The 12,962-nt window shown below is 38.0% G+C and overlaps 1 protein-coding gene across 1 annotated transcript in view; it reads left to right on the forward strand.

Moving 5' to 3' along the window:
• The window catches only part of BPNT2 (3'(2'), 5'-bisphosphate nucleotidase 2), a 56,850-nt gene extending 44,413 nt beyond the window's left edge, over window positions 1-12,437 (forward strand). The window contains exons 4-5 of the mRNA XM_021005906.2: window positions 8,479-8,640; window positions 11,064-12,437. Of these exons, the coding sequence (XP_020861565.1) occupies window positions 8,479-8,640; window positions 11,064-11,335 (434 nt within the window). The 3' untranslated portion in view covers window positions 11,336-12,437. The remainder of the gene's footprint in view (window positions 1-8,478; window positions 8,641-11,063) is intronic.
• Window positions 12,438-12,962: the final 525 nt, after the last annotated feature.

A 12,962-nucleotide genomic window follows, 5' to 3' on the forward strand; every position in this document is an offset into this window, starting at 1 on the left:
ACATGAATGGCAATAATATAAGGATTTTAATAAAGGCTTAATGTTCAGAATTTGCCAAATTCAAGTAAAAGGAAACATGAAGTTCACAATAAGACAGTGAAGCAAGCCTTTATGTATGATTGGTACTAACAGAATGCAGGACAATCAGGGAGAATGATGGAGACATGTCCAATGGGCCCTGTTGGTCCAGTTGAATTGCCTCTTGTTAGGGCCAGAGAAGCAATGGGGCTCCTCCCTCCCAATCAATAAAGTCTTCTGAGTTTTTGTAGTGTTTTTATCAGAGTCTGGCAGGACCAAAAATTGGGGGAAAGAGCTAAGGAACGTGGACTTCGGGATTAGTGCTGATTCATGCTAGTAGGAGGAAGGAAGACTCCTATGGACTTGGAGGCTAGCTAATATTCGAATTTCTTTCTGGTCAGAAAAGAGGCTATTACTGCTGGTCTTTTGACAGAGTGACTCAGCTTTCCTGTTTTTTTTTCCTTAAAGTTTCCTCAAGGCTTCTTCATTTAGTGGATGGAGGAGGACACTGTATTCCTTACAATAAAGTGGCAAGAAATTTGAGGTTAGAGATCAATGTGCAGTCAAACTGGTAAACTATAAGGCGAAGTCTGTGGAGGGAGGAGAGGAAGGCTAGAGAAAGGGGGTGATTGATAGGAGAGTAGGTAGTGGTAAGAAGGCTTGCAGTAAAGATAAAGAAGAGGTTCCAGTAGAATGAAGCTCAGGGAGAATTGGCCAGGTAGGAGTTTATTCTCAGAAATTTCTGAGTTCAGGAGCACAGTTATGGGTAATATGAGATCCAAGAACTACCCCAATAATTGGGATGGAGTGAAAAGGCCAGCTGTTGATCAGTAAACTGGGAGATCAGAGTGGCCAACATTTATTGAGGACTCCACATAAGGGTGCAAAGTGTTGTTTTTTTAAAATTTATTATTTTTCATTTTCAACATTCACTTCTACAAGATTTCAAATTCTAAATTTTCCCCCCTCCCTCCAGTCCCTCCTCCCTAAGACGGCATGTAATCTGATATAGGCTATACATGTGTGATCATATTAAACATATTTCCACATTAGTCATGTTGTGAAAGAAGAATCGGAACAAAAGGAAAAAAACCCACGATAAAGAAAAAAACAAAAAAAGAGAAAGTAGTGTACTTCGATCTGCATTCAGACTCTATAGTTTTCTCTGGATGTGGATAGCATCGTGAGTCTTTTGGAATTGTCTTAGATCATTGCATTGCTCAGAAGAACCAAGTCTCTTAGAGTTGGTCATTGCACAGTGTTGCTGTTATTGTGTACAGTGTTCTCCTGCTTCTGCCCACTTAACTCAGTACCAGTTCATATAAGTCTTTCTTGTTCAGCCACTCCCCCGTTGATGGGCATCTGGTCAATTTTCAATTCCTTGCCACCACAAAGAGAGCTGCTATAAATATTTTTTGTACATGTGGATCCTTTTCCCTTTTTTATGATAAGAATGCAGAGTTTAAAGAAGATGACTGTGAGTCAGGAACTAAAAGGAAGAAAAAACTCAGCTTGTAAGCCAGTAGATACTTGTGACCAAAATCTGGAATGAATGGACAAATGGAAGGAAGGAAGTACACAGGAGAGGTTGGTGCGGGATCAGGCTAGAAAGGGACGTTCTGAAAGTGACAGAGAGGAACAAGAAGCATGTCGGCTTCTCTTGGCACTTCATTTCTGAGGGCACAAGAGTTCTGGAGATGGTGGCTATATCTGTCACTTTAAGGAAAATGGCAACTGTCTGATAAAATGGGAAGTACCATAGTATAGTGGATAGGAGGCTGGCCTTGGAATCAGGAGGATGTGAGTTGAAGTCCTCTGTCTCTGACACATACTGGCTCATGGGACACTCAGTAAACATTTATTTTTTTTTCTTTTTCTTTTTTTTTAGACAGTTGGGGTTAAGTGACTTGCCCAAGGTCACACAGCTAGTAAGTGTCAAGTGTTTAGTTTGAGGCCGGATTTGAACTCAGGTCCTCCTGACTTAAAGGCCACTGCTCTATCCACTGCACCACCTCGCTGCCCCAGTAAACATTTATTAAACACCTATATGCCAGGCCCTGTGCTGAGCACTGAGAAGATAAAAATATGGGGGGGAAAAAGATAGTTCCTGCCCTCTAATGGATGAAGATTACACACAAAAGGAAGCTAAAAAGCTGTGTGTGTGTGGGTGCTAGAGAGATACCTGGATTGGGGAGCATATGGGAAAAATTCAGAGTTGTGCAGTTGGATAGAAAATGAAAATGTGGCTGGCCCGGGTGCGCTCCTTATGTGGAGGTTCTGGGAGGAGCTTCTCACTTTGCCCTCTAATCAGAGGGGCAGAGGGTACTGATGAGCTGTGAGGATGAAGGCTGGAAGCATGAAATCAGGAGGATGTGCAGGTGTGCAGGTGTGCAGCCCTTCAAACACTGTCAACTTTCTGCAGAGTACTCACAGATCTATTTATCTGGCCCTAGTCTTTCTCTTTAACTCTCTAGACCATTATGATCAACTTACAGGCATCTCAGACTCATGTCCAAAATAGAAGTAATTATCTTTTCCCCAAACCAGTGGTGGGAAACCCACAACCTTGAGGTCACATGTGTCCCTCTAGGTCCTTGAGGCATTGTACTTGAGGACCTAGAGGGACACATGTAGCCTCAAGGCTGCAGGTTCCACACCTTGCTCCAAACCATCTCTTCTTATTGATTTCTGTTCTGGGCTTCACGATCTTTCCATTCACCTAGGTTCAGAACCTAGGTGTCCTTCTTGACTCTTCACTCTACCTAACCAACCAATTGCTACATCTTGCAAATTGTACATTTGAAACATCTTTTTGATCCGTAGCTCTCTTCACTCATACAGCCACTCCTTGAGTTTAAACCTTTTATCTCTGCCTCTCAGACCTGACATCTTCCATACCCTTCAAAATGGTCTCCAATACTAAAATCCCTTCCCTCTTTAATCAGTCTACCTCACAGGTACCAAAGTGGTTTATCTAAAGCACATATCTCCTCTCCTACTTAAAAATTCCTGTGGTTCCTTGCTGTCTTTAAGATAAAATACAGACTTCTTCGTTATCACTGGTGCTTCTTGTGCATGGCATTCCATCTCTTACCTATGTGACTTTGCCATCTTCTGTATGCCCTCAATCCTCACTGTTGCCTTAGAGGATTCCTAACCTTCTTCAAAGCTCACCTGGAGTCTTGAGCTGATCCTGTAAGGCTACCTCCTACAGGAAGCCAGTTCTGATCCTCCTAATTACAAGTTCCTTATCTCCAGAAATTATTCTCTTTATTGCATATCTACATTTTTATGTCTATATTGTGTCTCCCCTTCCCCCAATAGAGTATAAGTTCTTTGAAGATGAAGATTCTTTTGTTTTTGTCTTTATTCCCCAGTGCCAAATGTAGCATCTGGGACTTAATAAGCACTTAGTAGAAGCTTGTTGATTGAATGAATGAATTGGTTGAAGGAACTGCCTGGATTGTTTAGTCTGAAGAAAACACTTAAGGGCAACATGATAGCTATCTTCAAATATGTTAAAGGCTGTCACAGTGGGAGAGATAAAAGGGCCAAATGAACTGGGAACAATGGGTAGAAGTTGTCACGAGGCCAATTGAGGTTCTGTATAGGCAAAGTCATGCTAACAATTAGAGCTGGAATGAGATGCCTAAGGATGCCACAGTTCACTGCAGGGCCTGTCTTCCAGCAGGGGCCGACTGAACATTTGTTGTTAATGATGGAGAGGAGAGCTTCCCTTCCGCCCTGAACAAGTGTTGGCTCTGTGCCTGACCCCAAGCTAGTCATTTAATGTCTCGGTGCCCCAGGCAATCCGGAAGGGCACAAGTGCCTGATATACTTTGCTCTAGGGAAAGTGTGCTCACCAAAAGTTCCTTTTTACAAATAACAATAACAATAATAATAAATAAAAGCACTGATTGGGACAAAAGCCAAAGGATCAGAATGGCCTTTTTGAGGTTCCTCATTATTCTGAGATATTTATGATTGTGAATTTTTTCAGATCCTAATCCTGTTCTTCCATATTAGCTGTCCCTCCCACTTTGTATTATGCTTATCTTTGACAGGTGTGCCATCTTTGCCTTCATTCAGCTCATTGATGAACGTGTTTAACAGGAGAGGGTCAAGCACATATTCCACTGGGGACCTCATTCCAAGTTGACATGGATTCTTTTGTAATCTCCCTTTGGGGCTGGCCGTTGTCCACTTCTCAAGTTGCCTAACTGTACTATAATTTAGATAAGCAGTTGCCAAACCTTTTGGTCTCAAGACCCCTTCACACTCTTAAAAATTATTGAAGACTTCACTCCCTGCAAAAAGCTTTTGTTCTTATGGATTATATCTATCAATGTATACCATTGCTAGAAATTAAAATATCTTAGTATTACTGTGAAAAGAGTTTTGATTTAAAGTCTTGGGGATCCCTAGATCCTTGGTCTGTAGATTTCTCCATCCAGAGGCACAGATTTTTGTGGTGGTTGCATAGCACCTAGCCAGTGCAATACAGTGAATAGAGCCCCATTCCTGGAATTGGGAAGATCTGAGTTCAGATGTGGCTTCAGATAATTTACTAGCTATATGGCCATGAGCAAGGAAAGCACTTAACCTCTGCTGCCTCAGTTTCTTCATCTGTAAATTGGGGGGATGATAACATCTATCTTGCTTCAGTTTCCTCATCTATAAAATGGGTATCATAATAGCATCTGTCTTCCAGGTTTGTTTTGAGGATCAAGTGAGATTTTTAAAATGCTTTTGCAGACCTTCAAAGTGCTGTGTAAATGCTAATTATTATTGCTTATGAATCATGCTGGACTGATTTAATCTGCCTCTGTGATAGTGATAAAAGACACAGATGAGAGGGAAGTAAAGCATCCACTATGTCTTGTTTTAGTTCATCCTTCACTGTGTTTCCCATGTGTGATATTCTTGATTACAGGAACATAGATTTAGAGTTGGAAGGGACCTTTACGCTCTTCTAGTTCAAATCCTAAATTATGTGGGGTTTTTAAGACTATGGAATGCAGGATAATAAAAATTCAGAATGATCCTGAAAATTATTTTTTTAAAAATAATTTTACAAAATGAAGTGTAATGAGACACAAGTGGTGACATACTTACAACATTTAAAAAAGAGCATATTAAATATGCACTGAATACATTTCCATCACACATGAATAAACAGCAGTACAAATAAAAGATGACTGTAAATAAATATTCAGAAGAAAAGACCTTGCAGGTCCCAGGTGATCACAAGCTAAATATCACAAAGAGTCGATTGATGTGCAAAGATTAGAAGCTAGTCCTTTTCCTGATGCATAAAATCAGTTGCCATGGGACTTGTGGTTTGTTTGTTTCATCCTTTTTGTTTATTTCTCCAGTGCATTTGTGTCCTTCTTATATGTGCGAGCCCTGTAGACGTAGGCAAGTTATGTAATCTATCAGTGTCCCATAGACATCTGTCCCAGGCAGTAAGTTATCAATGGCTGCTCTGCATGGGGGTTGTTTGGGTGGGAAGAGAGAGGATTTTTTTCAAACCAGAATAAATCATAGTTCCTTATACTCCCCTTATGAGGTCAAGGAACCCCATGAGTCCATTGGACCTGGGTACCTCACCCAAAAAATGAATATCTAAGCTGTTTCATCAAGGAACTATCTTTTCTCCTTTTAAGTATCTCCAAGAGCATGAACTACAAAATATTCCCATTCCAGCATTTAACTGGCCTGAGAAGTAGTGTTCCTCTTAAACCAAACAAAGAAGGTACAAAGTATAAAGCCATCCTACTTTAACTGAAGCCCTCTCCCTCTGGTTCAGGTTCCATCAATATCCATTAACTCATTTATTCATGAAGCATTGGTGGCTATTTTTTCCCTTTTAAGATAATTCTATACTTCAGTAAAACTTCAGTGAGTTAAGACTCCACCAACAAGAAATTTGTGATCATTTTAAACGGTTCTACTTTTATAACCTCTCTGAAAAAAGGACTTGCCGAGAACATATTGTAAATAGGAAGCAGAGGGAATGTGGGGCACATATGGAATGGTCCATCAGTTATCTAGATGCTTTGAAAATCTTAAAGCACTACATAAAGTGTAGCTGATATTATTAATACCATCATCATTATTAGGCACTATGTGCTGTATCACAAAGTTTGAACTGCTCTGCATTTCTCTCACAAAGCATTAATATATTTAAAGAAAGCTCCCTTTAGAATTCTTCCCTACCAGTCAGTGCTGGGTGTTTTAACTTTGGCTTCTGAGTCTGGATCTTGTCTCTGTAGTCTAGTTAAAACATGGTGACCAAGCCAAACAGATTGCAGCACTGTAATAAGAGTCTGAAAATTCAGTATTTAGCAAAAGAATGTATAAACCCTTGCGTGGACAAGTATAGATACTTAAAAAGACATACAATTGCAAGGCAATTCCATGTAATACCAAATACTGTGCCCGGTGGATTGTGTTGAAGTTCCAATTGTCCATAACAAAATGGCTTTTTTGCACCCCTAAGCAAGGACTTTTAGGGTTAAGGTTATAACCTATAACCTATAAAGCTAAAAGTATGTTTTATAGCTGCTGTTTTCATCATCACTGTTATACCATAATTGATTTTTATTAAGTTGCCATTGGGTGGTGGTCACATTGTACCTTTTAAAATTTTGAACAATTCTGCTGTGTAACTTATAACTGATTAAAAAAATATTTGTACATATATTTATTTAAACATGCAATTTTCATAAAATAAAGGTAACAGATTTATGATTTGAAATATTCTGGTATAGAATATTTAGTTCTAAAACAGATAAACATTTTCTTTCCCTTACACAATACTGACCTCTAGAGAGACTATATTGCAAATATTTTTCTTAGTAAATAAAACATGCTCTAACTGAAGCACATATGTGCTTTTTTTTTTCCTTTTCTAAAGGAATCTGGAGGTTTTTTGTTTTGTTTTTGTTGTTGTTACTGTTTTTCCTCCCCAGGATATGGTAACTGTAGGAGCAAATGTTTACTGTTAGGTTTTTGTTTTAAATTGCTTCATGTTTTGAATGTTTCTACTTAATTCTTTTAATGTCTCTAAGTTTGGGAATGTGTTGCACAATCTTCACCTTTTCATCCAGGAATAACATGGGAAATGGATTTCTTTGTTCCATAGCTATAATTGTCACTTGATTGGGCTATTGGAGAACAATTTAATTAATATTAAACTAGGTATATATACATATATATATACGTATATATATGTATATACACACACACACACACACACACACACACACACACACACACACACACACACACACCTAGTTGTAATTTTTTTTTAATACTGTTGTAGAGATAGAGAAGACAAGCTTGGGTCAGGACAGCAACCAGTTAATTCAGGTTTGATATTGGGACAAAATAAGTCACGCATAGATCATTGAACAGTTAAAAGAAGGTTTACTTAATTGTAGCATAGAAAAAATATTCAGTGAAGATATATTAGGATTTAATTGGAGTAGTTCTCCACTACTACCACCCATATACACACTTACTTCTTTATGGAAATGTGTCTGGTTAGCAGGGCATGGTGTGGTGGCTAGTCATATATTGTAACATCTGCCAAGTATTAAAGCAGGTAGGTCTTTTTTATTCCCTTATATAACCAGCAAGTCCTGTTAGTATGGCCGTAGGAACTTCAGGGGTCAATTAGGGATAGCTTTGTTGCCTTTTGAGGGAAAACTAGCATAACCCATGTTCAGGGTGGTTATGGAACTGTGGGTGGGATACCTTGGTGGATATTGGTTCTGTTACAGCCCTCAAACAAAGACTTCTACAGATCCCTGGTCAAAGATCTAGGTTTATATGATTTTTATGTTTATTTCCTAAAAGGGAAAACAGACAATCTCATCCAGGTAACTCTTTGATCATGTTGATATATTTAAAGCCAAGTAGAGAATTGTGCTGCTTAGCCACAAATTGTGTTGTAGGAATGCCACTTTTGCCCCGGTTAGATGTATTTCAGAGGGAAAGAAATATATAAGCACTCATAAATAAACACACATACATGCATATTATATATATGCTATATACATGTATATATGTATATACGCATGATTCTAATTATCTTTTTTAGGGAAAATAGTTTCACATGTGTGTTTTAAAAGTTACCTTTTGACAGTCCTTGGGAGTGGACGAGAACATTTTCTGAAATTATAGAAATTCAGACACATATTCTGAAATGATAGTATAATTTAGCTACAATAGCAAAATATAAATCAGGAATAAAGAGAAATAGCAATTTTGTAAATTAGTCATATATAATTGTTTTTGCTTATTTTAATTAAATGTCATTGCAGAGGATTCTTTTCTGGGAGGGGATGGTTTTTTAATCATTTAGAGTTGTTTGTGACACTAAAGAATAACTTCTAGTTTCGAAGACCTGGACATCTTCCAAAGTTGCTAATGGATGATAAATTACCTTTATAGCTTGGGCAATGGTGGATGGTGGATCCAATGTGAAAGCTCGTACTTCCTACAATGAGAAGACACCAAGGATCATCGTGTCTCGCTCCCACTCAGGAACAGTTAAACAAGTGGCTCTTCAGACATTTGGGAATCAGACTACAATCATACCTGCAGGTGGTGCAGGTATGTTATTATTGCCTCCATTATCTGTGATCTGACTCAGTTACACATACTTAGGGATTTACCTCAGTCAGAAGGATCCTCATCTAGTCCAATGCACATATGAGGGAGAATCCCCTCTCCAGTAGCCTGGTAATGGTCATTCAGCCTTGGCTTGAAGATTTGTAGTGAGGAGAAGTAAGCTACCCTCTGTCACTTTGAAGTGTTTCTAGTTGTTAGGAAGGTTTTCCTTTCACTGAGCCAAAATTTTATACTTTGCCAATTTAAAATATGGAAGTGAGTTTATTGTGTGGGTCTTGTTTCCCCAGTTAGGTTGGAGCTCCTTGGGGCCAAAAACTTCATCTAATTTTTTTCTATATTCGAATAGCACCATGCATATAGTAGATGGTTCAAGAATATTTAAATCTACTTTTTAAAAATTTTAGCTTTATCTTTAAGGGGAATTCACTGTTCCCAAGGAACAATGATTTTTGTCCATAAAATAAAGAAGTTGGATTAAATGTTCTATGATTATAACTTGAAGCCATTAAGGAAAGTTATTTTTTAACAAATTAATATGCAGTAGTATTTACGAAGCAGAAACATTGCAGATATAGTCAAATCTTGGGCCAGGAGAGCAGCAGTCTTTCTCTTGTATCTGGGAAGTGGGGAGAGTATTAAAGGTGAATGTTCTTCTCTCCTTTTTAAAATGATTAGTGCAGCAAGATCTCAATTAATGCAAATAACAAATCCCCTTAAGTGATTGAAACTTACTCAGATTTACATTTCATATTTCCTTTGAGTTTGAACCAGTTATCATTTTGTAAATAATTATGACTTTGAATAGTGTGAATTTAAATATATATGACCACTTAAGGGATTCTTTATTTGCACTAATAGGGACTTAGCATGGCTAAGCCATGCTTTTAAATTTTTTCCCATATCCTTAAGTGAGAATAAGAGAATGGAGAAGAGGATATAGAAAGAGAATATGATTTAATTCTTGAATCATGGGTATACTTGTTTTTGTACTTTAAACTTGATTTCTTAAATATATGCAATAATGCTTGTTTAGAGATTAGACTTTAGATATATTGGTGTAGTGCTAACAGACTAAAATGAAAAGTCTCTTAAGTAAATGATCCAACTTGGTTTATTGGAAGGGCAATGAAATTTGGAATCAGAGGACCTGAATTTTGGTTGGCTTTGATGTGACCTATAAGAACATAGGGCTGAAAATTTCTCTTCTTCTATTCTATCCGTTTCTTCATCTACAAAATGAGATAGGGATTTTCAATTTTCAGTTGTTGTTCCATCATTTTTCAGTCGTATCCAACTCTTTATGACCCCATTTGAGATTTTCTTAGAGATATTAGAATAGTTTGCCATTTCCTTCTCCATCTCATTTTACAGAGGAAGAAACTGAGGCAAACAGAGTTAAGTGACCTGTCCAGAGTCACACAGCTAATTAAGGGTCTCAGGCCAGATTCGAACCCAGGAAGATGAGTCTTCCTTAATCTAGACCCAACACTGTATCCACTGCCCCACCAAGGGATTGTAAATGGAGGATCGCTGATGTCCCACATAGCTCTAAATCTGTGATTTATGTTTACAAACCACTTTACAGATTCCCTTTCGATCATCACATCAATTTTGTGAGGTTATGCTCTTTTTTGAGGATAGTGAAACTGAGGCACAGAAGTTATATGATATATGCTTAAGTTACAGACATATTATGTGATGAAGCTCAGATGCTCTGACAAGGCCTAAGGGGAGAGAAGAATTGGGATAGGGAGTGTGGGAAAGTTAATCAGTGATAAATAAGAGTTATTCATCAGCAGTGAGGAACTAGTTGAGGTTGGTTACAAAGCATACCTCTGTAATTGAGAGACTTTTATGACTTACAGGAGTAAGAGAAGGTAAATATCCAGCACTGGGCATTAGCAAGGCACTAGAGGAAAGAGGAGAGTGGTGGATATTGGAAGTTAATGAGTGGGTTGTTCAACTAGCCCTCCTTGGCGTCTAAGCTGACTAAAGAATAATAGAGGTAAAAACAGGAATTATGGCCTAGGAGAATCAAAAAGGTCATGATGCAGTTTAAAAACAAGACAAAACTTTTCAACTTTAGCTTCCAAGTAAAATTTTCTGAAGTTTTTGAGTGAAAAAAGTGAGTAGTAATTTATTTAGTCTTTATTTCCATATGAACATACCATTCTGTTGAAAATAACTGCAAGGAAAAAATACACTTTAAATCAGAACTACAGGAGTCTAATCATAATTTAAACTCTAAACATCACTAAGCATAATTATCAGTATTTAAAGTGATTAATAATTGATAATATAAAAATAGTATCCTATTATTTAGGTTGAGTGTCAAGTACACACTCTCAAAATACAAGCCACTTACAGTAAACAGTAACCTAAACTCTGTATGCTTTATTCTTTAGGTTACAAAGTTTTATCCCTCTTGGATGTGCCTGATGAGAACCAAGAAAAAGCTGATATCTATATCCATGTGACGTATATTAAAAAATGGGATATTTGTGCTGGCAATGCCCTCCTCAAAGCTCTTGGGGGTCATATGACCACCTTGAGCGGTGAAGAGATAAGTTACACCGGCTCCGATGGCAATGAAGGGGGACTTCTAGCCAGCATCAACATGAACCATCAGGCACTGGTCAAAAAACTCCCAGAACTTGAGAAGACATCCCACAAATGAGCAGAAGGTCTACAAGGATACGCTTCTTCTTCCCAGAGCTGAGAAGGGTCAGTCTGAAGGGCCCTGGGCTACAGACAATCTGTGGAAGACTGTGCATGAGGCCATCCAGTCTTCTTGAGATGATGGAAAGCAACAGGGACTCCCCCCACTCCCTACTCCCTTCCCTTTAAGATGCAAGATTGAGGAAGATGGGTCGCTTTTTATCTCACTCGCCATCTTTGTTTTGGAGACTGTTTTCATGCAGTTGTCACACTCAAGGTGCATATATGTAGATAGATTGTGGGTTGAAATCTAGATCTGAACAGACCATATTTGAGTGACTTATTGCAACAGCATCATTAAACCTATAGTACTTTTCATAAAGAGTAAGGAAGAACCAAGGATTAATTTTGAAAGCTCACTTGGCATTACTTTATAATGTACCTTGCTAAAAATGAGGTCCCATCAAGGATTTCTCCCCAGTTCCATTTGGATGGAAAGCACAAGGAGCCAAAACACCCATCTATATGCAAGAAATAAATAACTGTATTTGTCTGTGATAGAAGAACATTTCTGACTGATTAAAAATAACAGAACAGTTTGATTTGTTTTTTCCAGAACTTTTAAAAGTTGGTCATTGAGCTGGTAGAAAATATTGAATTTTTGATGATTTGTAAATCATAACTATTATTTCTGTGTATTTTAAAAGAAAATTATGTTTCTCGACATAGCTTTAAAGTCTTGCCGTTGATTTTCACTTTCCCTGTGAAAGATGCATGACTCACTGGGTGCTCCCCCAACCCCCTTCCCCATCCTAATTATTGATTCTTCTACTTGTAAGTTTTATTCTGGAGTTTAAGAATTGGCCTTAGGGATTTTGCTATACATTTTCATGATCTATTTTTAATGAAAAGACTGTTGGGGGAATTAGGGACCGAAAAATGGATCACAAAAATATAAAGGAATTGTTGGTAATTGAAAATTGATGTTTGGTAGTACCAGAGTTGAGCTAGTCTTTACTCCCCCCCCAAAAAATGTTCAAATTAACTGTGATTTAAAAAAGGAGTTTTATCTAGTTTGCATTTAAGAGATCTGATCTTTGTAGTAAATTCATCCAGAAGGAGTTATTGCTGCTCTCAACTGTCTGTTCAAGAACTTTTCCCCACACCACAAGTGGTTTTGGGGGCATCACATAAATCCACTGCAAGGTAAAACACTGAGGCTTAGAGTTCATTCTGATGAGAGTTTTCTTCTGATTACACTTCAGAATCTAGTTCAAACAGGAAGAATGAAACATTTGCCTCGTGTCCTGTTTTGTTTTGGCTGTAACTAAGGCCTGTCTCTGAGCTTTCATCCAGAGGTCTGATTTCTCTCTGGGTAATGCTATTGATTACATACCTGGACACTTCAAGGACACCAACCAATGCCATTCTTTTTTTATCCCTTTTGTGTTCCATTGTCCTATGGAACAATGGCAAAGAAGGGATTCTACGAGAGAGAGAGAGAGAGAGAGAGAGAGAGAGGTTAAACCCTCTAAGCTTAATTTTTTATGGTTTTCTTTCAGTAACATGACTTAATGTTTCTGTACCATGAGTAATAGCGTTTAGCTTCACTGTGGAGGTCCAGCCTTCTAGACTTCATAATCTGG

Source organism: Phascolarctos cinereus, unplaced genomic scaffold (genome assembly GCF_003287225.1).
Source record: "Phascolarctos cinereus isolate Bilbo 61053 unplaced genomic scaffold, phaCin_HiC Scaffold_4;HRSCAF=312, whole genome shotgun sequence".
Lineage (NCBI taxonomy): Eukaryota > Metazoa > Chordata > Mammalia > Diprotodontia > Phascolarctidae > Phascolarctos > Phascolarctos cinereus.